This window comes from Pezoporus occidentalis, unplaced genomic scaffold (genome assembly GCF_034315485.1).
Source record: "Pezoporus occidentalis ecotype Australia unplaced genomic scaffold, CSIRO_AGI_Poc_V1 ctg27, whole genome shotgun sequence".
NCBI classification, from domain to species: Eukaryota; Metazoa; Chordata; class Aves; order Psittaciformes; family Psittacidae; genus Pezoporus; species Pezoporus occidentalis.
This window is the reverse complement of record NW_026914611.1, coordinates 7,828,482-7,856,468: the sequence shown is the minus strand read 5'-3', so window position 1 is coordinate 7,856,468 and position 27,987 is coordinate 7,828,482. Positions and strand designations below refer to the sequence as shown.

Here is a 27,987-nt window from a genome sequence, read left to right as displayed (position 1 = left end):
ACAAGCAGAGAAATAGAGCATGGTGGGGTTTTTTGGCTGAGTAAAACAAAGGCTGAGAAGGGGTATGCCTATTTCCACTGAACATCCCAGGAGAAGTTTGGGTGGCAGGTAAAGGTAACAGGAAAGGGGAATGGGTTGCTTCAGCTGCAGAATAACAGTGACATTCAGCTGGAAGGAGGTAAACTGGCAGTGAATAAATCCATGCTGGAAATGAGAAGAATGCACATGGAAAGTGAAGCTATAGGAAAGTCTTCTGATAGAAGCACAAAAATACCCTTCCAAAAAACTCTACCCACGTTCAATATGGAGATTAGTAAATAACTTTAGTGAGGAGATGACGTGCCTGCCCGCGATAAAGAACTCTCTTGCAGCACAAATCATCACTTGTAACCCACTCTCTGCAGCATAGCACCAGGCTTTGGGTGCGGCTGCGACGTGGCTAGGGGATGTCTCTCACTCAAGGGACTTCTCATGCAACCTGTCTCCACTCCAGGGGGCCTGAATTTAAACATCTGAGCCAACAGCTCAAAAGAAGAGACCTGACTCTAATATGTAACTAAATAAAATTGAAGCATGTCCCCTCCACATTCTTTAGGGAAGAGAAAGGATGTTGAAGCTACCATATTTATATTAATAAATTACGCTTAGCTATTTGAACTCGGCTCTTAACCACATACAGTACGCTTCTAAGAAATGCAAAGCCATAAAATAATAAACTAATGAGTTCTAATAATAATCCTCCAGATGCCATATCAGAAAGTTTCAGTCCTCCCTTCAGACCACTTAAGGTCTTTTTTCATTCTTCTGTCTATAGTTGCACAGAAAATTTTTATTCCATACACTAACACTCTTTTCCAAGCCAGTCTGAATTAAACAGCCAAGCCAGAGAACATGCAATACTATCTAAACACAGTCATAACAGCACTGGCATTCCTATAATCTCTGTATCTGGTGTGTTTTCATCACCATACCAGAAAACAGGTTGTTTAGAGAAAAGGCTGCTTCGCGTTATGTGCAACAGCAGCACACAGTTCTGCCCACAGCTTTTCCCTTTCTACATGCCCACTTTATTATTAGAAAAGTCACTGAAAAAGCAGTGCAGCCTTTTCCAAACTGTGTTGTCTTCTCTGTGGTCTTCTCCTGACATTCATAGGGATGCAGGGCACCAGCATCTACTACTGGGTTCTGTTCCCTCACCAGTGTCACCCTCTCTTCATTTGAGTTGCTCTACTCACGTCTCATTTCAAGCAATAAAGCAGTCTCGGATCACAAGCACACTGGTATCAGCAAAACCTGTTAGGTCCAGCAGTTAATTAACTTCTGTTAAACTGAACCAAAACCTATCATTTCTTTATGGCAGCTAAAAAAGCTACACGTTTATTAATTTATTGTGCTACTTTTCCATTTGATGTTTCCACATCTCTATCAATCATTAAGTCAATCTGCTAAACAGAATTTGGCCATGTATACAGATACGTTATGAGTTAACTGACCTTCACTCCCTACTTAATTAGCCAGCGACAGTATTTCTCATTTCACATAAAAAACTTCCTGGCTACTTTCACACCCCTGATTCTCACATTCATCACTGAGCAAATCAAAGCACACCAAGATACAATTGACACAGATCACAGATGATCTTCTTGTAACATCCAGGACCGAAAGACAAATAACTAATTAGAAAGAACAGCCTTATTCAATTATCTAATAATAAACTCCGTTCCTCATTAAACACATTACATATATTGTAACAGCTGGCATGCTGATATATCTGATGAAGGAAAATCTGCTTATAGTATTGTTGCTGCTTTAGGAAAAGCTGGCTAAATCTGTTTGGGTTTTGGTTTTGTTTTTTTTTATAGTAGTACTTGTTTAATAGATAATCTATGCATGGAACAATGGAGGTCTTAATTACACTGCAAAAATGCCAAGTTTGGGGGAAGAAAGAAAGAGCAAACATCTCTTAGGCCAGCCTCGAGTAATGCCAAAAACCAGCTTCCTCTTGCACCAGGATACAGGAAGAGCCTTGCAGGCTGCTATCCTGAAAACAAAGAGATGCTCAGGACAAAATGGCACCTGGTTCTTACATAAAACATAGTCACCTCTGCTTCCAGGACAGTTTTGTTTTTTTCATCAAGTGGTTATCTAAAGAAAAAAAAGGCCTCAAGAAACCTAGCAGCAGAGATGGTAACTGCAAACTCCCTCCTTCCAGAGACCTAACCATATCCTTACACCTTCTGTTGCTCTCTTTTACTGCCTTTTATAATGTCTGTGGTGCTTTCTATATAACAGCCAGCTTCAGTAAGGGATGTCACCCTCCCCACCTGTCATCCAGGATCCTTTCACTGCTTTGCACACCCATCTCAAATTAAGAGCTAAACCTGCACTCCTAATGGAAATTTCTTTTTCCTTGATGAAAAAGAAGGGAAGTACCAATGACTCGTTAAGATAAATCTGCTATTTGAAAAGATTAAAAAAGGAAAGTATCATGAAAACTACACCTAACAAGCAAGCAGAGGCTAAGGGTAAGAGGGAATGACTGCAAGCAGCCCTCTGCCATTGCTCTACTCAGCACAAAGACCGCTACTATCATTAAATGGGTAGTGCTGCAAGCACCGGCACAAAGGCAGGAACTTTACACATTTCATTGCACATCTGAAAACCTGGGTTCTTTGTGGTTAACTGAGTTTTAAGGATGTCCTATTACCTTCACTCTCTGAGAAGCTCTTTTTTCATTTGGGAGGGCTTATAGGTCTCTCCCTGTCTCTCCGCTATTTGGCTGCCTGTTTTTACAAAACTTGTAGCAACATTTTTGTCCTTGAGACTATGACCTCTTTGTCAAACCTGGCTGACAATCCAGTGGGTTCGCAACTTAGTGGGGGAGGAATGAAAGAGAGACAGCCTGACTCCGTAAGTCTCATTTCCTCAAGAATCCAGGATAAAAACAATTATAGCCAGAAGGTTCAATTAGAGAAAGGGAACTGTAGACTTTCCTGCACTTCGAACACAAACCTAATGCATACTAATCAGCTAGCGCTGCTCTTACTGAAGTAATGAGTTTTGCAGCAAATTAATATTTGTATTGATTTATACTGAGGACTGTTGCAGGCTGAAACATCAACAGCACTGATGTGTTCAGCATGAAGCATAAAATCACTTACCAGCACCACAGTTCGCAGTTGCTCACAGTATGTTTGTAACTATTTCCACAAACCTCCATCTCTGCACATGCAAAGCCCTTGCCTTAATTTTTAATAACCCTGACAGATACTGGATGACCAGTGCTATGAAGCATACAGATAAAATAAAATGCATTTGGGAAGTAGCCTGCATTTTCCTAAGCAACAAGTGATAGGCCTCAGGCTGCGCCAGGGGAGGTTTAGACTGGATATTAGGAAAAACTTCTTCACAGAGAGGGTTAACAGGCATTGCAACAGGCTGCCCAGGGAATCACCATCCCTGGAAGTATTTACAAAATGTGTAGATGAGGCCCTCAGTGACATGGTTTAGTGCTGGACTTGGCAGTCATGGGGTAATGGTTGGACTTGATGATCTTAAAGGTCTTTTTCCAACCTGGCTGAATCTATGATTTGTGACATTCATTATTATCTACTATTTTAGGAAAATCACCATTAGGATACTCCTTAAAAAGAAGGTATTTTTTCCCATTTTGTATCAGAAACCAACTACGGGCATATCTGATGGCACTTGACATACGTTCATGTGCAAATGAAGCAATAGAGAATTATCCTCCAGACAAATGGGATTTCTTTGTTGTCACTTTCACGGTTTTCAAATGCATAGACCATATTCTGGTTAATTTCTACCTTTAAAATCTTCATGAGGAGGTAGCTATGGTTGCTATTCAATTTAAATTTGCAAAAGGTTGTCCATCCTTTTATTTTTAAATAGACTCAGTTCCCTGTCATAACATCCCTCTGCTTAGAAAAATTTTCTTTCTTGGCATAGATAGCAAAAGATGAGCCCAGTTAGGCGGGTCACAACTACTTCAAATTAAGGAATGAATGAATTATCTGTTAGCATTACTATTGGTGAACTATAAAGTACAATCTGAAAATGTTCATCCCCTTCTTGGTCTCTGCAAAGGCATTGTTCTGCTACAGGAGACAGCTGCTTCTGGTTTTGGTCTATATGCCAACTTTCTCCTTTCAATCAGGTCATCACTGTGGCAGATGCATCGTCTGCCTTTTTACTCAAGGCAGCTGACGTCAGAGTCTCCTGTTAATACAAGAGCTAGAGTTGCCTCCCAAGAAAGGCTTCACTCTGTTGCCATAGAGAAGTCAGCAGGACCATTTGGAGCACCCTGGGACATACCAGGCCTCTGCATGGTGCCAACAGAATGACATGCTCCTCTGACATGTCACCGGAAAGCCATCAAGAGCACCCTAGGGCATCTCAAACAGTATCAGATGCCTCTGTTTGGGTAAATGAATCAAGTCCAAAGACTGCAGCAAATAAATACGTATTAACTTTAAAGTGACTTCCCTATATTACATCTAGCTTAAAAAGCTGGCTTTTTTTGAGTTTTCTACTTGGCTGTAGGTGAGAGCTAGGGGCCTGTTTGACAACAGCAATGGAGCTTGGTCTAGTTTCTGACATGCTGGGTTTTATTTTTTGGCTCACCGTGAACCAACAGAGAAGGTCCTAGAAGCTCAGCTTCTGAATCACAGCTGAACTGTTCTCACAGCCACTGTGTATCTTTAGAGGTGCCACCAGACTGACACTAGGTAAACTCCTCTCCTGGCAACATGCAAGATAGTACGTGAACCCGTTCAGTCAGAGGTACAGCTTCCCTGCGGCGTGCTCTAGGCCCAAATGCAATTTCAAACAAAAGCAAACAAATCAGGTTTTCACAAAGTTTAAAAAGTATCTGGCCTAAGGGACATGCAAGTGAGGGGGAGCAGCACACCTGATGGGATGCTAGCCCAGGCCATTCTTGCAGCAGCCACTATACTGTGCGCCACAGATCCCCTCTTATTCAAATCAGACCAACCTACAGGAGGAAGCAAGAGCTGAGAACCTGTAATGCCTCATGAAAAAGGGTAGGTCATCTCTCAGTCGTGCGTGTGGAACTGAACAGTGCCATGCTGTGGACCAGTGTGTGAGCTGCGGGGTTACAGCTGCCAGCAGGCAGCCGGAGAGCTCTGTTGGCCCTCATCAAGTGCACACAAGGGTGTTGCACCCCAGCTCCTAGATCTACCACACATTTTAATGCAGCTTTCCATTGATTGTTTACTTCTTCCTTTTTTACCATGCAATGATTTGTCTTTCCAAGCTCTAGGACTATCTGACTTCTGAGGTGTTGTTTACAACACCTTGCCATACAGCTCATTGACAAAGCACATGAGAAGACAGTTTCTTTCCCCATTATTAATTTCTTCTTTGTTGTGGTCAAGACCTTGCAGGAATCTAATGCCGGGTTGCAGAGCACACCCACAGCCACAAGAAACATATCAATGTGGCAGAAAACAGATGATTATGATTTCCTCTTGCATTTCAGTTGTGGAATGGGTTCCTCACAGCAGGCTTTCAATGAAATGTTCCAACATCTCTAAACCCACAACAGCTTCCCTTTTATTGTAGTGGGTTTCCAATACAATCCACCTCCTCAAAAACAAGGTGCCAGTTTTCATATGAGGAGATACGAGTTGGGAGAGGCGTATGGTTATCAAACAGACTTGCAAATAAACTCCTCGATCCTTGTTGTGTTTGTTTTTTTAGATTTAAAGTATCTTTCCAGCGCTGGGATAATCGGGACTAACAGGAACCTGGGTCTCATCTCTGCTAAGCTTTTACATTAGGAAGCAACCTGCATTTGAGCACAACCCTGTCTTTTGTATTGATGATGCAAACCATAACAGCTTGGGAAGAACAGCTGATGCCTGAGCTGAGAGAAAGATACATAGACAGGGCCAAGGGAGCCTGTAATGAAAGAGGAACCACCTGCCAGAAAAATAAAGGAGTAGGTGGGGAGACCTGGAGGGAGCAAGCCTGTGGGAACAGTGAGTGACCTCAGTTAATGGGGAGAGTGGGGGAGGAGTGGGCAGCGAGCAATTGCTCTTGTGTTCAAAATCCTAGTGACGGGATGAGTCAGAGACTCTGATTGAATCTTGCTTTCACTACACCCACAGACTGGTTATGGCAAAGCTCAGGGGAGCATGGGTTGGTGCAGCAACAAAAACTAGACAGTGAATTGATGGGTATATGAAGCACCCCTAAGTGCCCAAAAATCTGAAGAACAGCCACCAAACACCATACCCTTTTCACATAAGGTTCCTGTAGCTCTAACTAGTCTGCCTAGTTGCTCTTCTTCATCTAACAGGACTTAAGACTGATAACTCAGTGTCAGCTGCACCTGAGATGAACAGGTATGGCAAAATACCTGGGAACGCTCTTTGCGAGTCTCCACTGGCACTTCTGGAAGCACCAAGGTTAATTCAATCCAGCAAGACCACTGCCCAAGAACTACTAAATGCTCTTTTAGTCTTTCAGGACAACACAATTCAGTGAATAACAAGATAATTTGCATTACATCCTTCAGTGACTGTTCTTTTTCTTTCAACCATTTCTTCTCCTAGTGCTCACCCTCCTCCCCAGGTCAGGGGCCAGGCGACCCGCTCAGCAAGTTCTACCACACCGAAACCAGCCCTGAAAACTGCTGGTAAACACCCACTTGCTCACATCAGGCAGTCCTAACGGACCAAAGGAGGCATAAGCTGTTGGAACAGGTCTCCCGCTTGCGCAAGGCATCCGCTCTGACCAATGAAATGCTTTGCCACTAAACCATGCAATTGGGAAGAGGAGCTTTCCCACATCTTCAGAGGGAAGCAGGGTCTGGATAGCTTCAATGACCAAGTGCCCAAACAGGGTCTTCTTTGAGAATCAAGTTAAAACAAAGCATGCAGGTTTAAAAAACAGAGCAGGTGCCGACAGCAGATAGCAGTGACAGCCAGGGCAGCCTCATGCTCTCAATGCTGCTGCTGAGAGAGCCAAAGGACGAAACAAAACAGGGCCTGAAGGAGGCACCCAGCTTTTCTACAATAATGAACTTCAACTGCTTCAACTTCTCTGCTTTTCATAGGTTCAGTCTGAGGGCAGAGACACTGGCAGCAGGACAGGACTTGCTCCTCTAAAGCTGACCTGATGGCTGCGCTCCTCTGTTGCAGAGTCCAGCCCAATCTCAGCTGGTGCCTTCAGACTTTTCTCCAGCACAGCTGAGAAATGTCCCTCTCAGAAGAGGGATAAATCCTAGCAAGTGGCATGGCCTGCTCTGCAGTGAGCAAGCATCCACAGCTTTCATTTACTTATGGAAAAGCAGAGCAGTGTGTAATACAACAATTAAAGGCTTATTTCATAAAGACTTTCTTCTTACCAGTTTAAGCCAAGCTCATAGATTTTTAAGGGTGTCTGCTGTGGGATGTGGATGTCCATATTCAGCTAGTTGGTTTTTAACCCTGCCTTCCTTCTAACCCTTCTGAGCCACAAGGGCTCAAACGGAGACAGTTCCATGAATAGACAAAGAGGGAGGCAAACAGAAAAAAAAGGAAGTGATAAAGGAACTCGTGCCTGCTGAGAGGACTACAGGCGAACACTTGAAAATAGAGGCTTTTTGCAGAAAACAAACAAGAACAGGTGATCGACAACACAGAGAATACCGAGTCCCTAAACTTACAGATGGTAGTGATCTTCAGAAAGATATTCCCCTTTCTTAAACCCCACTGTATCTCAATTTATGCTAGATGTTGCTGCCGAAATTCGTAATTTCACCTTATGTTTAATGCAGTTCTTCCCTTTCCTTTGGAACAATTCAAAGAAGTCATATGGCTATATAATCACTCGAACAGAAATAAAAAAGGGGAGCTAGCTGTGATAGGACATAGAACTGGATGTAACCATCTCTTTTTAGCAACAGCTCACAGTTGCACAGGTTGGGTATAAGGTGAAATATTGTCTCAGGAAATAAGGGTGGCATAATTTCACGCAGCATCTGACGTCTAGCACTTTATTCTGAGCAAAAAAATTCCCATAGCCTGAAAAAGTAGGGCCTTCAGGAATCATACCTGTCCTGGGAATATATTTTCACAGAGTTCATTTATACACTAAGTCTTCTCTCAAGTGATTTCCTCTGATCTCATGGGAAAGAAATACGCCACTTCCAGAGAGAAGTCAGTGGAGAAAACCCACCCAAATTAATCCGTAACACAATTTACAGGAGATTCTCTTCTGCCTTCCCAGGACAAGAACTGGGGATGAGATGAAGAGGATTGAAAATGAACAGAAGTTGGTTTCCATGCTGTATGTAACAAAGTTGTGGAAGTCCTTACTGTGGCATGCTGTGAGTACCAGAGGTGTACACAGTTCAGAAAGCAGTGGGACAAATCCAGGGGACAGATGGTCACAGAAAGCCATTAAGTACAACTATATCATGCCTGGCTCTCAACGTCCCTGAGGAGCATACCACTAGGAGCCAGGAGAGCACTCCAGGAAGCCACTGCATGTTTGCACAACATAGAATCAACCAAGTTGGAAAAAGACGATTAAGATCATCAAGTCCAACCTTTACCCCACCTCCTAAATATCCACTACTGCCCATTACAGGGTCACTGGGATAAATGTGGCTCTGATGTGAGCCAGGGTGGCCACTCCTGTTCCGAATGCAGGAGGAACCTACAGAGTTAATTCTCAGTCATCTAAAACTGGCATTGATTGACACCACTTCTTCATGCCCACACTTCGCAACAACTCAGACACAGGAAAGCTTCTGCCAGGTGGTGTTTTCAGCCTACCTGTAAGTTTTCTGGACTTTGTAAAAAAAAAAAAAAAAAAATGAAAGGGAGATAGGTGAAAAACTGAAGCTGCAGCTGAACCTATTGCTCTTCAGAAGAGTGAGATCTGAATCATCCCCCACCTGAAAGATTTCAGCCTGCAACCTCCACATCACCAAAACCCACAGCTACTGAAAAGAGCGGCCTATACGTACCCCATCCTGCTGAAATTGTGTCACTGTGCAGCAAAGCAGGCAAAACTCATGGGTCCAGAAAGAATAAGCCACTCTGTCACTCAAGAGAAATGAGCTTGCCTGTTTCAGTCATTCTTCCCCACTAGCTGTAGGCACAGCCCTTGACCTCACCTTGAATTTGAACAGTGTCACACCACATAACTGGGAGACGAGCAGAAATTCAGCCAGCTAGGACACTAGAAACACCCATTTAAATGCTTCCTAGCACAGACAAAACTAGCCAATCCCCTGTACATATGGGGCTCATCTACAGTATCCAGATTGTCTCACCTGCCAAGTGAGAGCAGGTATCACCTACTTCGAAGTATGAGATGATCCTGAATCTTTGACATTTGTAAAACATTTAGATACTCACAAAAGAATCACAGGAAGGCAAATGACTACCTACTGCATTCCAGCTCTGAGCTCACTCTCTCACAAATAGCCTGTTCACTTTACAAACTTTTGTTTCCTTTTTCTAAATGAAGCTGAGGCCATCTTAAACAGATTCTTTGCAGTTCCAGGTATTTTAACTAAGTGAATATTCCTAAATTTATTTTTTTTCCTGGAACCTTTTTAACTTGCTAAACAGGTCTCTGTGTACAGCTTTCAATAACCTTTTATTCTGTAGTGCCAAATGAGACCAGATAGGCATATTCTTACAAGGCTTTCATGAAAATGCAAATGAACAGTTCACACTAGTCTGCTGGCTCAATAAATAGAAGAGTTGAAAGTGTTTAGACACTAGTAAATAGATAAAAGAATACAGAAAAAGCTGTCTGTAGTCCTAAAGATGCTTTCATTTTCTTGCTACCATCATAAAACTTGCAACGTCAGTATCTTCAAGACACTTCCTCTGCTACCTTGTGTTAGCTTAGACAACATATCCTTCTAGTAGCTGACCTGCAAAAAGGGTATAAATCTGAGCTGAGAAATAACACCAGATTTTAAAACCCAGACTCGTCTGAAAACACGAGAGTCAACTCCCAGCAAAATGCACAAGACCATATTTTCTTATCTGCCAAGCTTTTCCCGTCTCCTACTCCTAGACACCATCATCCATTTTAATGTTTTGGATGTTTTCAATTCTGGCTCAAATACAGCCAAGCGTTGTGTATTCTTGTCCCAGACACTATGTATTAATTAGTATTATTTTGAAAGGATTTTGCTCTTTATTACCACCAGGGCAAGAAAGCCTTGAAAACAGGTTTGCTTAACAGTGTCCAAAGTGGAGGGAGGGATCTCTTTGTGATATGTTAAGTGCTCTACATCTACGTTCTTCACTTTTAAGTAAAGCAACTTGTACCCAGCAAGAACTATAAAAATATAAATGGCGCAGTTCCTGAAATCCAGACTTCCCAGTTACACAGGCCTCTTCAAAGACCCTTCCCACTGCACAAACACTGCAGCATCCAAAGGAGAGCCTATAAAAGCTCTGAAAAGGCTTCAGGAGGGTTTAAGGAAGCAGACAAGGCTCCGGTAGTGCTACTTCAGCATCCTCCATCTTCCTGCCCACTGCCAGGGCTCTGGGCCTTGCCATGGAAGTACCCCTTCACTCACCTCGGGCACAGTCAACCAGATTAGCCTGGAGACACTCTCATCACATAAAGCTCAGAGGCCACTTGGCCAGTAGAGTTTTGGGTGTGCTCACATGGCTGCACCAGCTGGCTGAGTCATAGAGGCTTTTGCTGGAAGGAGCCCTGTTGCTGGAGGTGATGTTATGACCAGCTAATGGATATACATCTGGCAAACTGCTACATCCACCACCATCCATTGGGTACACAGGGATCCACCTACCCCCTCCTAACACCCCAAAAATGCCCTGTTCAGGACAGAACAGGCTTAATCCTTCATGAGAGAGTGAGAAACAAATGCTGAGCTGCATCTCAGAAGCCCATGCGGCAGAACCTGGCTTGAAATCAGCAAGTTTCTGGCCTGAATGTGAACCAGGCTCATTAGTCTTTAGCTATTTCTGTCTAGCCTGGAGCATGTCACAGATGAAAGATATTCAGAGCCCAGACAGTCTTCAACAGAGAGCATTTTGGCTCCTGAAAACTGTAATCAGTCCAACAGTTGCTGTTGCAACTTTTGCTGGGTTAAAAGTCAAGTTTTGCAAGGACAGGTATTCAGAGCCAAAAATCCCCTTTGAGTTAAAAGCAAACAGCGTTCATCAAATTCTGTTGACCTTTTACTTGGAACCAACAGACCTACAAAGACCTACTTCTTTAATACAGGAAAACTTGGATTCTGATGCAATCATATTACTCCAGAAGCCTGGCCTAAGGCCATAGAACCATCACCAGCACAAAGTGACACAGCGTCATGCAGCTCCTCTCTCTTCTGTCAATAGCAACTACAACCACCACCTAGGTTTAACCACAATCAACTTCACAACGTGGTGCACAGCACCATCACAAAGACAGTGGTGGGAGCACAGAGAACATGGCACAGCATGGAGGCAGGTGTCCCTGGCTGGGATTATTTCCTTCAGTCCCAATTTCTTTCAGTCAGCTGTTACTAATTTAGAACAACCCTGAGGCTACAGGCAAATCAGTGTGAAGATGCTTTGGGTCACACAATCACAGAATGGTTGAATTTGGAAGGTCTTCTGGCTGTCATCTGGTCCAAACCCCTGCTCAAGCAGAGCCACATACAGCCAACTGTCCAAGGACAATGTCCAGATGTTTTTTTAGTATCTCTGAGGATGGAGATTCTACCACAACTTCTGGGCAACCTGTGCCAGTGTCATGCCCCAGCTCCCTCAGCCGCTCCTCATAGGAGAGATGCTCCAGACCTTGTGTCATCTCTGTGGCCCTTTGCTGGACTCTGTCCCATATCTCCATACTGGTGCTCTGGCAGCCTGATCCAGATGGCAGATACCAATACCATGCTCCCTCGTCTGCCCTAGAAATCTGGAAAGAAGGCAGCATGCAGGAAAGTGCATGTACCTTCCCAAAACAGGGGCTCTTTAGATTGATCATCACGTAAAGGAAAGCCTGTCTCAGAGCACTGTATCTTGTGTTTGACTGACTTCTTAGGGAGCAGCTGTAACTACTAGGCACCACTTAAATGTAACACATACCTCAATCTGAGACTAAAAATATTCTCTGTCTTCTCTGGGTAGGAAGATGTTTATTCAAAAAGACCCAAGATATTTGTTATAATTTATTTTTTACAGCAGGTACACCAAACCAAGACAGTTAAAACACTAAGTCTCCAAAGCCCCAGATATTATGTAAATAAACTCTAAATAATTGGTTGCATTTAAGAGCTATTCAATGTTCAGCAAAGAAAATAACTCTCAAGTTTTTAATTAAATTCTGATTTTATCTATAGTCCTAGACTGTTCTATTTACATGCAAAGTTACCTTGCCAAGTGCCAAAGCCTTGCTCTGAAACTGAATGATTAACACCAGTATTTTCGAAAGTTACCCATCAAGTAGATTTATGTGACTAATGACTTAAGTCCCTTAACCATTAGTATAAGCAAACTGAGCTCACCAGGCATGTTCTTACTGTACATTGTTTCCAAGCAAGCTGTGGCTGCCTCATCCCTAGTGGTGTTCAAGGCCAGGATGGACAGGGCTTTGAGCAACCTGGTCTAGTGGAACATGACCTTGCCCATGGCAGGGGCTTAGAACTGGGTGATCTTAAGGTCCTCTCCAGCCCAAACCAGTCTCATTTGATATACAGCAATTTACAAACACTCTTTTGAATAACAGAGATAATGGTTGCGAGGATACCAAATGACAGAGGCAGGAGCTATCTATGCACTTGTCGTGGTCCCAACAGTTTTTATGCATTGCAGGGTCAGGCAGCATAGTAAAATGCATGGGTGCACCTCATGCTCAGCAGTGAGGAGCTGCAATTGAAGACATTGTTGTCCCATTATTGGGCCTCCCTCTGCCTGCACCGGGGTTAGTGGAAAGAAATCTGTACCTCCACGGGTACCTGCTTCAGGCCGCAGTCTGGCTTCTTGGTATAATCCCATCTTTACCAGCAATTTAACCCAACAAACTGAACTAGAAGACACAAGATGGGAAGCCCAGGTGTATGCTCTCTTCTGCCTCCTAGAAAGAGGGTGATGACAGACAGCCGGATGGAGCACCACTGCTTTAGCCTTCACAGCTGGGCTGGAATGAGCTGGCCCCTTGGGAGCAGATGACCTTCCACACTAGAACAAAACACTCCTGCTTGCTTCGACTACATTTCTTACATGGTTTTGTACTTCTCTCCACTGACAACCAGCATTGTTGCTCAGTAAGTTATCCACAGCAATCCCTCAGGATTTCTCTTCATGGTATTATTAGCTTAGGCTGTGACTCCAGTTTTGATTCATGGGTCATAGCTATCCCTCCACAGAAGTCTCCCGCTCGAATAGCTGGCACCTCCGCTGCAAGCGCCCTATGCTGGCAGGGAGCATGATGCTGCCTCAGGCAGCAAGGACAGGCACAGTGATGCTTCAGCCAGAATGATTCAGCAGCAGCAGCTCCTCTTGCACTGTAAACCACTGCCCTCCCAGCCCATGGGTGAGTGAGCCCTGCTGGCCACCTCCTGCCTCAGAGCCCCACGCCTTTACAATAGTTAAAACATGTATTAAAAAACCTCTACTGACTTGCCTGGTTTTTGTAAAAGCTGATTATTGCCCATTTGCTGCAGACACTAGCCTGCTTGTTCTTAAAAGAAAAAAAAATAAATTAAAATTATCCCATTGGCAGGCAACCAATACACAAGAACATTTACAAAGAAGCTGTTACACTTTATTGAGCGGTAATCCATGGATTAAGGTCATTAATAGCACTCAGTGCCATCCTGCCATGACTCCAAAGGTGCTGTTCCGGATTGCAGAACATACAGAACACAACAGCTCCCCCCCAAAAAAACCCATTTTTCCTGAGTCACTTTCTTCTAAATCCTCAAAAGAAGTGAGAAAGCCCAGAAGAAAGATGCCTTGTACAATATCCTGCATGCATAAAAAAACCCCAAACAACCCCCCCCAAAAAATTAAAAAAAAAACCCAAAAGCCAAACCAGAACACAAAACCAAAAAACCAACAAGTTATAATGAAAATAAATTAACATGGTCAAATAACACTGAATTTTCTTCTCATTCACACTCATGTTTTTTTTTACAGTAAGGGAGTTTTTGGTGACAGACCAGAATTTTGATCTACAGAGCTAAATTTAAAAAGCAGGCCAAGGCATTCTCCCATGCCCAAAAGACAAAACCACATTTAAAACTTTCACAGTAAAATCTGAAATGCTCAATTCCATTCTTTAATTATTTATATGAAATGAGCTTTTCCTTTCTGTCAACGCGAGAACACAAATGTATCATCACAGAAGACACTGTGTACTCCCCAAATCCCAAGGGATCATTAATCTTCTATGCAGTACACAAAGTATTTTCACAGAACTTTTAAAATAGTTTTCTAAAGCTTGCCTGATGTCATTAGGAAGTTAGAAGTAGCTGATGGCCTAATAACACAATTGCTAAATATCCTCTAAAGGAGAGAATCCCTTTACTCTGTTCTAAACTTACTCTGCTATCCACTCTATCCATACATGTAATTATCAATGCTACTAATTTATCTGAGAGTCCACAATACCAAGGGTAAACAACCTGTTTTGTCAAAATTTAAGTAATGAATAGACTTTTTTCACTTCTTGATTTCAACGAAAGAATCTGCACTCTTTCCATATGACTTGTTTCATTAAGACTCCGTAATGGCCTAGTACTGTGCCACCGTGAATTTTCATTTGCCATGAAACAATGATAATTCATAAAATGTACTTAGGAGAATACAATTGTCTCAGCAGCTGTAAGCAATCCTGTGTCCCACAGTCACATCGGTTTTTGTAAACAACCCACTGGAAAAGAAGATCCTTAGAAAGAAATCTTTTAACAGCTTCAATAAATAAGTTACGACAAACAACATTTGTATTAATATGCACTTACCAAGAAAAAAGAAAATCCCTTTCTGATTAACCCGATTTAGTTGTAACTCATCATTTCACATTTACTTTCAGCACAATGTAACTGCATTTTCACTACATATGCAATCTTTTTCTCTTACCTTTAAGGAATCAAAGCAGGCAATAACTCTTCCATTTTCAACCTGGCAACTTTTAGGGGGGTGTGCAAATTTGCATTCTTCATCAGAGCGTGAACAAGTTCCCCTCTGAAACTGCCTGCACACTTCTAATGTTAGCCATTTTGTATCTCTTACAGGAGCAACATTCAAAGCCATGATGAAAAGCTGATTTTGAAATTGCTGTCAAGTGAATTATGCCGAAGAAATTTCCAAAACTAATGGCAAAGAGAAGGGAGAGAAAAAGGAGGGGGAACAAAAAAAAAAAAGGAAAAAAAAAGGGAGAAAAAATAATTTCTATTCCAATTGAAAAGAAAGTTAAAAAAATAAACCAACAAAAACGTGGGGGAAGATTAACAATGTCCAACACACACAAAGCAGAATAAACAGAGAAAGTTTATCAGCAAGCAGTCACTCATCAATCATTAAGTCCCGCTTGTAGACTTTTGGCTGGGAAAAAACATGCTCAGTCGCATTTCTGTCTGTAAAACACATGGGCTTGTTGATTGTATTACAGATGCACCAGTTTTAAGCCAAGGTCTTTCAACGCAATGGCACTCCTTGATAGTAGTTCTTTGACGGCTGCTTGCTGGTATTGATTACACACAAAAAGCAATGCAGTCATTTGTTCATGTTCTGGAAATAACAATAATTATTATTCTTCTTTTTCTGTTTTCAGTTTTCCATCAACTCATTGGCAAATGGAGACAGCTGAGGTATCTTCCACCAGTTGTAAGGTGAAGGCAAAGTCTGGCTCTCAAAGACGGGATTTTGAGAACACTGGTGTAGCAGTCCTCGTTCATAGAAGTGACTTGACAAAGGCACTTTTTAAGTCACTGACCTGACAAGACAAATACAGTATCAGTTCACGTGTAACTCATTCAAATCAACATTACGAAACCTATCATCTCTTTTTATCAGATGTTATAAACATACTGCCAATGCTCACTTTTACTTCTTTTTTCCAAAGAAAATCAGCCTCCCTCGTGAAGTTACACATGACAGGGGAATAACCAGTTGAAACACGTACTGCAGTAATATTCTAGGCAGCAATCCAAAAGTTGGGAATGATTTAAATAGATGAATGTGGCAGACAAAATAATTAGGCATGCTGGTTGTGAAACAATTCAATCTAATGTGCTTAGTCTCCAAAACAATACACAAGAACCCATTTCCATTAATTTATCATTTGTCTCTTTAGATTGTGTTACTACATTATAAGCTATCGCTTGTTATTTGTTCTTCCTTAGAAATAAGGATAGTAGAAATCTGCTCATATTTTTTGTCTCTCTCCCTGCTTCTCAAGGGAAAAACACCAAAATAAAAGAAATTGTCACTCAAAAAATTTAGGGGAAAAAAAAACCTTCCACATACAGAAAATAGAGTTAGTTTCCCTGTTAAGCTAAAGGCTTCTATGAAAGGCTTCTATGAAAGAGCTCACCACTAACTCATCATCATCTAATGAGTTATTTCAAATATGAAGCAGTGTTTATATCAATTTTTCTCTGATTAAATTAGCTTTCATGTACCTTTACAAATAGATGATTCAGCATCAAAATCTAAAGACTTAAATATAGAACTTAACCTATTTGTGGACTACAAAATATTGAGGATATTTTACAGATAAGCAAATCTGAAAATCAAAGGGTTAGCTACTATAAATATTTTTTAATGAATTACTGTATTTTATACACAGACAGGGAAAGCCGGACATGATGTTTCCTTCTATTCAGCTTCAAAGGAAGAAACTTTCACTTTGCAAATACCAGTCAGAAACAGGTGATGGATTATTTCTGTGCAAGAATAAAGAAAGGGGGAAGGACTGGAATAAGTGAGGTTTTAAAACACATCAATAAAAACAACTCTAAAAAACAGCCAGCTTTCCCATGCCAGAATAATTACCATTCTGTGCCTGGATTCATCTGATTTAATTGAAGTCAGGATTGTTAGTAATGCGAGTAAGAATTACTCCCACACAGTTTCAGGAACAGATCCCAGGTCTGACTTCCAAGTCTTCACATCAAAAGGCTTTTCTATTACTTTGTAATGCTACCAGAAGGGGTTTTACTACGTGACCGATACCTGCACCAAAATTGCTACTGCTAGCATGAATAAAGATAATGCAATTCTAATTGCTCAGAAATTTAGTTTCAAGTCCAACATGCAGCAAGATGGGTCTGGATGATACTTAACTTTACCTGGTCATCAAGAACGAGTTGTAAGAGAATTAGTACATTTTTATATAATTCTACGCAATTGCAGTACGGTACAGTACATGAACTAAGTATTCTTCAAATGAAATACTCTATCAATGTTTTCCCACAGCACTAATGAAGAGTTAGGTTAAGCTGAGAACATACAATAAATTGAGAAAATACTTATAACTGATGAAAGGGAAAAAGAGGGAGAAAGATGAGGAGAGCCTCCCCACAAGAGCCTGTTTACTAATAGCTTGCTGGGCTGATAATTTAGCTGGCTAAATGTGAAAAAGGAAATATTCTCCCTAGAGCCATCCATTCCAATTCAGAAATGCCAGTAACAGTTTTCAGTAATAGATGTAGGACACAGATGGAAATTTGCGGAAAAGGGTAAATGTTATACCACACACTGCTGAGAAGTCACAAGTAGTAATACTCTCCCAGGCTGCATACTACTAAACTCGACAAAGTTGTTTCTCGAGTAGTAGGTGTTAAGCCTAAAGAAAACCAGATATCACACATGGCAAAGCAAACAGCACAAAGTTTATAAATGGCAGTAGCCATGGTTTAAAAAAGTGAACAATAATCACATACGAAGTTTAGTGAAACTGCAGCAAGAACACCAAAAAGCATCAAGGAGGGTGGAGGGGGGCCGGCAGAGGGTAGAAGAGGAGTGAAATACAGCATCATCCTACTTCCTATCTTCTTACTACATGAACATTTTCTAAAGAAAGGGAAACATAAAAAGTCTCAAAAGTCTGCATCTTGTCAAAAATAACAACACTATTTGGTTTCTTGACAGAATGAATGCTCCAGCAGTTTCTACTCCTGCAGTCTTAGGAGACACAGAGCTGAGACCTTTCTGAAGGAGGCCATGCCTTCAGCAGGAGGCAGGTGCAAACATGGTGGAGACAGAATTCAGAGTGCTTCATCCCCATCATTTACATGCCTGTGTGTTCGTGACCACATACAGGCACATGCCATACCTCCTCTGCCCGTCACCTGCACCAGGAAGGTGAAGGAAGAGATGCCACGTGGAAAGCCTGAATGTGAGAAGGAAAACAAACCGGGGGGAAAAATTATGGGAGAAACCAAAGGAAGCAGAGTTTGAGATATGAGGAAAGAGCTCAAGAGAAGGAGAAAACAGGAGTGGAAGACAGGAAAGTGAAATGGCTGGTTGTAGAAAATGAAGGATGAGAGCAACTTCATGGGAAATGTGGAAAAACACGGGCATGGAATCAAAATGGAGAGAGGATATGAACACTGGGGAAAAAAGGCATGAAGGATTTTAGAAGGAAAGCAGAAGAGACTATGATTACAGGGGAATATCCACTGGTTTGGGTAAACAGAGGGAAGTAAATTAGGGAAAGAAACATGGAATTTACAGAAGTGCAATAATAAAAAATGCCTCCAAGGCCACAGGCCATTACTAACATCACAGGACACCCTGACCTTTTGTGTTGCAAAACCCACTCACCCACCATATGGAGAACACCAGGGCCTCCAGCAAATGGGAACTCTACTCTTCTTTCCATTGCTTCTAACTTCTATTTGTGTCCCAATGTATCAGCCAGTTGGCTGTCCTGCCAAAACCAACAGGATCTCACCAGTCTAGAGCCCTAAGCACCACCAGGGTCCCGTATCATGGAAGGTTTGCTTTTTCATTTGCTTGGGGGTTTCATCTTGTTCTTTTGGTATTGATGACTCCAGATTATGCCTACACATCCCACAAACTACCAAAACTTACAAACTGCAAACTAAACAAACTACCAAAACTTACACATTGACAACTGAGAGTCAAAATATTGTTGCTGAAGAAAGCCCTCAACATTGTAAGTATAAAAGAACTAATGTAAGAGTTGTGCTGTCGGGGTCTTCGTTTTGTTTTTCAACTGTTGCTGTTTATTTGCAGTCTCTCACTCCCTTGGATCAATGGAACTGATCCAGAATACACATCTAAAAATGTTTTCACATGCACAGTGAACTAAATTCACAAACTTGTATTTGTAAAAACTATTTAACTTTAAACCTCTCTTTTCAGATAAGCACCACTTCCCTTTCGGGGAAAGCCAGCACAACATGGAGGAAGAGGAGGTTTTTGCCAATTCCATGTTCTCCTGAGAGAGCTGGAAAGAGCCTGTGGTAGGCTCCAGATCTTCTTTCTGTTCAAAACCACAAAATAATTTTTACTTTTCCAAGAGAAAAAAAAAAATCCCAGTAAAAAAACCCTTTTAATTATTAAACAAGGCAAAGCACACAGGCACTCAGAGCTCCCAGAAAAGGTTCTCATTCTGAGGAATACTAGGCACCCAGCATCTTTAGGAGCTGCAAGAGAGCACAAAGCCCTGTCCTATTATAAACCAGCTGGATCTCTCAGCTGGAAAATAGAAACTCTTGCTCTGTACAAAATATGTGCAGCTTTCGTACAGTAGTTTCCCTTGTCAAACAGATTATGGGGCAATGGATTATGTCGTATCTGTTTAATGGAGAAGCTGAGACTTCCTGGACATGTATTTATGCTTCAGTAGATAACGTGCAGTAATGAGTAAAGAACTCATCCTCAAAAAGTTAACTCTGGAGGTGATGACTTCCAGTAAAGCAGCAGAGTCCTCTCTACATGGTCCCAACACAGATCTCTAGTGGAACCACTACGTTGACTTAAAAAGCATTAAAACAGCGTTTTACGTTACTCTTAGAGAATTAAACACTCTGTATTATTCATCACTTTAAAATCTTCAGTAAGAAATGTCAAGACAGGCTCAGTTTGTTGCTCCTACTGTCAAAGTTTATCAACATGATCCACATATTTTCTCTATGTATATATCAGAAACTCAAGAATTAAAAAGTTTGAAAAACAGAGGGAATGTGCTAAATATACTTAGCTTTACAAATCTGATCAGTTACAATAGTGTTTTAAAAATAAGGCATTAAAAAAGAAAACTAAAACCCAAAGACTCACTATGCTCTGGAAGCAGGGTATTCCTCCTTCAGATCACTAGCAGGGCAGAAGCCTGTTGACTGTCAGAACAGATTGCTGCCCAAATTCAGGTAAACACCTGAACTCCAGCAGGAAAAAACTCACCTTCAGGACCAATCTACAGTTACCAAAATGGATCTGCTGGATACTCTAATGCCAAGAGAATGTCTTGAGAACTCAGTTTTCAACCCCAGCATGCATATACTGCAACTCTTCCGAGAGAGACAGTTAGCTTATCTAAACATGGTAACACCTTCAAGAGGACCAAACTCACATCTCTAACCCCAGAAAAATGGAACTGCCCAATTCTAAGCCCTGACCAAAAGCAGGCTGCTGCTGCAACTTTTATGTGCTCACATGTAAACGCAAATTCATAATGCTGACTTCCAGAAAATCATGTCCACAGTCTTAAATTCACCGCAGGAATCTTTTAACCAAGCAACAAAACAATGACCCTGCAGTAGACACCAGGCACAAAGAATTTCAAGTTGAAATTTTAAGCTCCGCCTGGAAGCTGTAAGCAGGGGAAAACAAGCCCTCTACCCTTTGACACAGTTAACTATAAGCATCACTAGTGTCACACTCCACAATGCAAGTTCGCAAACTAGCAACATCTTATCCACATTACCTTAGCTCAGATTCTCATGTTGCTCCTATTTGTCCAGGAAATAAACTGCTCTATAAGAAATAATAACCCCAGTTTAGCCATTCCCTTCAACCTGTACTTAATGTTTTTGAGTCAGTGATTTCACCTGGGACAATGTGGGATAAAATATAACCACTCCCACATATCCCAGACCATCCAAACACAAGGATTAACCGAAGTCCCCCACCCTACAGATGCATCTTCATACTGACAAGCACTGTGTTCCTTCAAAAAAGCTGCCACTCCTTCAGCATCTGACCACATTTGCAAAGGAAACTTTGCAGCTCGCTATGTTTACAGCCAAAACTCATTGGAAAGATTCTCTGTCTAAGCTTTACACATAGGGATTCTTTTATAACCAGATCAAGTTAACTACCTTGAAATTCACAGTGGAAAATTTAAAGACTGACAGCTACTGAACCCATACCCTTAAGGCCGGGAAAAAGCATCCAAATCCCACTAAGTCATACCTCTTAGGAGACATTGGCAGCTGTTTCAGTCCAAAAGATGGAGGGACTTTGCTTGAGCTCTTCAACTAAACCTCATTGTTACATTCTTTTAAATGTCATATTTTCCCCATTGTTTGCGCTTCAAATAGCATTCAAGGCCTCCAAACCGAAGAGATGCTGCACACCAAAGGACCATCATGACTTCACAAGCACACTCCAGCATTGCTTTCAATTCCAGCTACTTGCCATTTCCATGACTCCCCCGCACTGCTTTCTCTTGCCCTCCCCCAGACTCCCTGCTGAGGAACCAAGGCTACATCTTAATCCTAGGCTAAAGCTGGAAACCAGTGCCCCACGCCTGATGGAGTAAAGAGCACAGCAGGTGTGACAGGGTATGTCAGCACAGGCTGCAGCCCCTCTCCCTCCCCACCACCCCACCTGCAGCAGGTCTGGCTCCTCCCTGCCAGTTCCTGTAATTATGAAGCTATGTCCCCGTAGAGTAAGGCTGACTCTCAGTCATCACATACTAATTTAAGCCTGATCGTGCAAAATCCGCGCTAAGATCCTAGAGCATCTTATGTCAGAATATGGGAATGTGAATTTAAAAAAGCAATTTTACAGACAAATAATGTGACAGTCGGCACGCTTGTTAATCACATCTGAATAAATTACATTCTTCAAGAGATTGTTGTGTGGTGAATAGGCTTTTCTCACTCCATCAGCCAGCCAGATTAGGAAACAGGGCCAGAAGGTGGTGTGACATAGTACTCACCCACTGAGTACTATGCCAGTTTCATATATTTCTCTTGAACCAATTTCTAGCATTCATATTATTGATATGTAACCTAATACTAGACATTGAGTAAGACTGGGTAACACAGAATCATAGAAGAGCTAGGACTGGAAAGAACCTTAAGATCATCTAGTTCCAACCCCCCTGCCATGGGATGGGACACCTCACCCTAGACGGTCACCCAAGGCTCTGTCCAACCGGGCCTTGAACATTGCCAGAGATGGAGCATTTACCACTTCTTTGGGCAACCTCTTCCAGTGCCTCGCAGAAGAGTTTAGTAATGTCTTTGCATAGTTCAGTAAAATGACAGCATTAAAACCAGAACCAGGCATCTGGCTCTTTTCAGAACTACTGTGAAGTCACAAAAAATAATATTCCCTATATTCAAGAAACAAGGGAAAACAAGACAGACTTCCATGAAACATTATTTGTTGCTTGATTGCAAATACAAAGGGAAAACCTTTCTGCTACCACAACATTTAAAAAACCCCCACAATTATAGCGAATGAATTTTCTTCTACAAATTTCAAATTAAATTTTCAAACATTTATTTAATCATTTTAAGGAGTTCTTTCCACTTTCAGATGTTAAGTATCTTCCATTTGGCAGCAATCAAATCAGCATTGCTCAAAAGAGAAGCCAGAACTGCCCTAACAGAAAAGCAACCCACTAAGTTGACCAGGTAGCTGGGAGCCAAAAGGACTAAAATTCTAATCACAGCTCCTGCATTAATCTGACCTGAACTTAGGTGATGTCAAAAGTGCCTCAACTTACAAAAGAACCATTACTTATTTGCTTGACTTGGCGATAACTGTTGCAACATTTCTCCTTTCCTGTTATACACCAGAGATGAACACTTGTCAGCTGTAATTCAGATGAACTCAAGAGTCAATCCTATTTTATTAAGCCAAGAGAAGTCCAGGGACAGGTTAGAAAACATCGGTCTGTTTTATTTAAACCGAGCATGACCTCCACATATCAATTTTGCTAAATGAGCCATATTCCCCTTGTCAAGATCACTAGTGTGCAGAGTTCAGGCTCTTTAGCATGTCCCACACTACCTACAGCACAGCAATGAGCTTCTTATTAAAACCTGCCGGTTTACTTCGAAGTGGGTTTTACAACATAATAACGTTAATGTCCTTTGTCCTGAGGGAAGCAGGTGAGGAGGAAGGTGTACCTGACTGCTAAACAACACATCCACTGTACTACTTTGCTAATAGACCATGAAATATTTCTCCTGAACTTTAAGTCTGTAGATGACTGGAGCCCACAGGAGTATCTTCTAATATGAAGTGCTTCAGAAGTTAAGCTCATAAAACCAGTCTCATTATGCTTCAGTTAAAACACAATTGCAGAAAACAGTTTTTCTTCTTCAAGCAAAATTCTCCCCCTGGAATGATATTCATTCCACTCCACTTAACCTTCTCTTCTTTCTTGGTTTATACCTTCTCTCATAGCCTGTAACTGAAACACTTCTTGCTTCTAAGTCCAAAGAATCCTGATTTTATCCTCTTAAGTGTATGAATATCATACAGAAAATTCTGCTCCCACCTCGATAGGAGGGCAAAAGCAATTTCTGTTTCTGTGCCTTCTGTGTTATCATCCCCGGCAGCAATGACGTTATCACTTGGCCTATTGTGGAAACAAATGTTTTGCTTTTGGCAGAGAGCACCATGTAATACCTATTAATCAAACCAAATTACCCAGGGAAGGGTACCCCAGTGCGCTAGGGGCTTGTACTCGCATCCAGCTGCAGACATGCATTGTATTTATTTATTTATTTATTTATTTTTAGGACTGTAAAAATATTTATAGAAAAGTGTGCTTATGTACTGTGAAATTTTTATAGACTGGCATGGAGGGAATGCATGATCAAATGACTGCTCTCACCGGCCAAAGGACCGGCAACATGCTGTTACACAGGAGCATGATTTAAAAGAGCCCAGGCTGTTGTCAATTTTCTATTTACTCTGGTTTCCTACTAAGCTGAGAAGGCAGAACTCTTACTGATGCATTTGTGTGACAAACAGCATCCTTCTGTACTGAAAGACAAGGATAGGTCTCAATAAACCATGTCAATTAAGATATGTTGAATTTGCAAGCTGAAAACATGTTGAAGCCTGACAACAGCTTTATTAATAATATACTCTGAAAACTTACCCAGCTCTGGGAAGTTGCACGGCACATCCAAACAAAGCTCCCAAGGCAAGGGCAGCAAGAACACTACCTATGCTACTAACTCTGCTCGCCTCTTAACCACTATACCCTTTTTGCTGCACATATTCCCTGCACAAAATCCAAGGAGCACTGCTGATCTGGGTAAAATACTTGTATTTCTGTGCTGTTTCCTCCATTTGCATTTTACCTGAGAGCACAATACCGAAGTACGTAAGGATGACTTCAGCAGGTCAGCCAAAGAGTCCATCTCACTCAATATCCAGTCTCCAATGATGGCCAAGACCAGATGTCTATAGAGAAGTGCAAAATCAGAGCAGGCAGAGCATGATAATTCCCATGAATCTTCTCCCAGCAACCTGCAGCAGATGTCTTTGTATTTAACAGGTCTCTCTGGATTTTTCTTCCATGGATTTGCCCACTCCCTTTTTGAATGCTGCTCTGTCAGAACTGTCTTTCATCATGTGTGTGGAAAGTAGGGTACCAAGAGGGAGCCTGGCTGGTTTTCATAACTGTTGACAAAAGCCTGGACTCTCAGGAGAGGAACATGGATATGCAAGGAAACACTTCAGGACTTTGGAAATTTACAAAAATTTGAAAACAGCAAATGGAGCTGGGGAGTAAGATGATGGATTACAAACCTCCTTAAGATTGATTACTTACAAACAGTAAATCTGTATTGTTACTGGGTTTTTTTATTACCCCTGAATGGGTTAAACATGAAGTGAGAATGTGCCTGTTCATGCCAGCAAAAGGGGAGCTTGGAGAAAAGCACTTTTAAAACCTACAAGAAGAGGAAGAAATACCAAGACCCCTTCTTCTGCACCCCAAGTTGCATCACCTAAGACCATTCCCAGAAGCAATCCTTTCTTCACAATCCAACAGAGAAGGAGGAAAACTCAAGAGCACGTGCAAGGAAGCCCAAGTGAGGCACTCCAATTGCATTCTGCCAGTCCTGGAGCATTTCACAACCATCTCAACACATTTTGGAAGCAGCAACTCATAATAATGGGAATATGCTTCCAACAGGGAAAGGAAGAAACCTCTATAGTGTCTTTACTTCTCAGAGGGTTGCTCAAGAAAGCCTTCATTAGCAGCCATTTTATTTCAAGGATTCAATTCCCCCTTCTCTCTCCATTAGTACCACGAACATAACATGCAATGACAGTTTTATTTACTTCCAAACCTAAAGAAATCCTCATGAAACAGAACATATGCAAGTGCTTTAGTTCTTATGTATCTCATGGGACATAATGCAAAGCCAGATTAAGCATCTCTGTCAGAATACTTTACATCTTATAGGAGATAAAAAGATGGATCAGTCACTTAAATTGAAAGTCACCTATGGAATAGCAGATTGTTATCAAGTACTTCAAAGGCAATTTAACTATTTTTTTAATAACGTTTTTATGCTAACATTCATACAGCATATGTTTTGTATAACAAAAACTGAAATCTTTCATTAAAAGCCATTTTTTCCAAAAGCCTCTTCCCAGTCAAGGAGAAACTAGTAATGGCCCTAGAGGAGAAGAAAAGGTAGTATTCAACAGGTTACTGGTCTCTCCTGAAGGTAAGTTGCTTTTTTGTATTTAAACAGAGAGATTGCTTCCTGCCTGATTATCTTTCGTCCTTCAAGGCAAGTAAAGAAAATATCCAATCAAGCTCAATGTGAGGATGTCAGTAAATTACTCTCTTTTCAAAATTCGTGCCATTTATTTGTCAAAAAAAAAAAACCAACAACCCACAAACAAAAACACAACAAAACCAAAAACAACAAAACAACCCAAACAGAAAACCAACCAACATTTACAACTTCAGAGGCTACCTGTGTTGTGTTTGACAATACAGAATAGAAATCTATTCTCCCTGGAATAAAATAAATGTGCATTTCTTGAGCCACTATTCTCTTGTCAAATAGGTATCATGAGTTCAAAAAGAGAATACTTTTCCTGTAAAACTGTTTTCGCAACTGGTGGCAGAGAAACAAAGAAAAGCTTTTCTCAGCTTTTACTTGCGGGTTCTGGTGAATTTCTGGAGATCTCGAAAACTTCTACTTAATCCCAAGGCAAATAATGGAGTTGCAACTGGAAGAAGCACACAGTAACTGTCTGCAGATGCTGCCTACCAGAGCAAACATTTTTTTTCTGGTCCCTAGGATGATGAATTTTAGTTTGGGTGTGAAGTACTGCTGCTGACCTTCCTTTTTGCTTGAACACTGATTAAGAAGCACTGACCCAATAAAAATGGGTCATATGGATCTGTTGTTTTAAATTTGTGTAACATGTCTCCCTTTGTCCAAAAAAGCTCACCACCATTGGAGGAAAGTTACTTTTTAACCCAGTTTCAGTTTGGAAAATAAACTTTTTTTTTTTTCCTCAAGTAACAGGAGACAAAATATTTAACACACACAAATGATGCATAGGAACAAACCCAGAACGTTTATTTGCCTGCAATAAGGACACTGGATGACTTCATATTTACTTCTCTGCCATGTGCATAGCTCAGTTGTCTGCAACAGTAAAAGGAGACATAAACTACATTCAGATTTCTGGAAGGAAAAAACCCAAACCTGCCAGTATCTTGGAAAAGCAACTTTAATGTACAGAACCTTCCTTTTCTATTTCTGTTATTTTAAACTTAAAAAGAGAATGGATTCAGGCAGCACACTGACTGGTAGGCAGCATTAATCCAGTACTGCTAGGTCCCAGACCCAGGCATGTCCCTGTCTTAAATAAAAATATTTTCTCAATATTTAAAGAAAATCGCTCTCTATTTTAACTCAGCCATTTAATACAGAAAGAGAGCGAGAGGAGGGGAAAAAAAATAAAAAATCTCTCCTATTTTCCTGAAGATAATTTCAGCATCTCAATTACTTCTCTGAATGAAAGGTAAAAATGCTGAGGGGTGGAGAAAGAAGTATTTTAGCAATGCAGAAACAATTCCATCTTGAGACTTTATTTTCATATGGTTGAATCATTTACTGTAACTTAAACATTATAATGGATAAGCATAGAGTTATTCAAGAATACACTGTAAATTGTGTTTCAATAGAGAAGTTGAAAAAGAGTTCTTTCATCCTTTAACACAAAGAATTGCCACACCTTTGCAGTGAAAACTTAATATATTTCCCAGAAATGTTTTGACAAAGCACTTTTCCAGACCTTCCTCTACCATCTCTGCTTACCTGTAACTGCAGAGATTTCTCCCTCCTGCTGGGGACGTCAGTACTGTGAAGAACAGCTCACAGCTCGGTGCTCACCAGCGCTTCCAAAGCCATGGATATGCTTGTGACATTGAGTAGAACTGGCTTTTGGCAAAAGAGAGTTTTCTGCTCACACTGCAGCAGAAAATTTGGACGGGTTAAAATAAGTCCTGACAGTTTTGTCCTTTTCAAAGGTTTAATTCATTTGTTGTACTTCAAGCTTAATCCCAAATGGGTATTTAAAGCCACATTTTGGTTTGCACCATATGATTTATATTGCCTTGCACAACTTCTATGTTAAATCATAATTCAAAATTTTCTTTTAACCCCTCATAAGTCTTACCTTCATAGATAGCACTGTCTTTATAACACAGAAAATGTGACATTATCTTTCAAAGCCAATAAATAGCACAAAATACATTTTGTATTTGGTC

At 41.2% G+C, this 27,987-nt stretch overlaps 1 protein-coding gene across 9 annotated transcripts in view; it reads right to left on the bottom strand.

Moving 5' to 3' along the window:
* The window catches only part of MBNL2 (muscleblind like splicing regulator 2), a 110,613-nt gene that overhangs the window by 56,981 nt on the left and 25,645 nt on the right, over window positions 1–27,987 (bottom strand). For 8 of the 9 annotated variants that reach the window (XM_062624616.1, XM_062624615.1, XM_062624619.1 and 5 more), the window contains exon 2: window positions 15,096–15,951. The exons of the other annotated variant lie outside the window; for it this stretch is intronic. In XM_062624616.1, coding sequence (XP_062480600.1) covers window positions 15,096–15,269 — 174 coding nt within the window. In that variant the 5' untranslated portion in view covers window positions 15,270–15,951. The remainder of the gene's footprint in view (window positions 1–15,095; window positions 15,952–27,987) is intronic. 9 annotated transcript variants of the gene reach the window in all.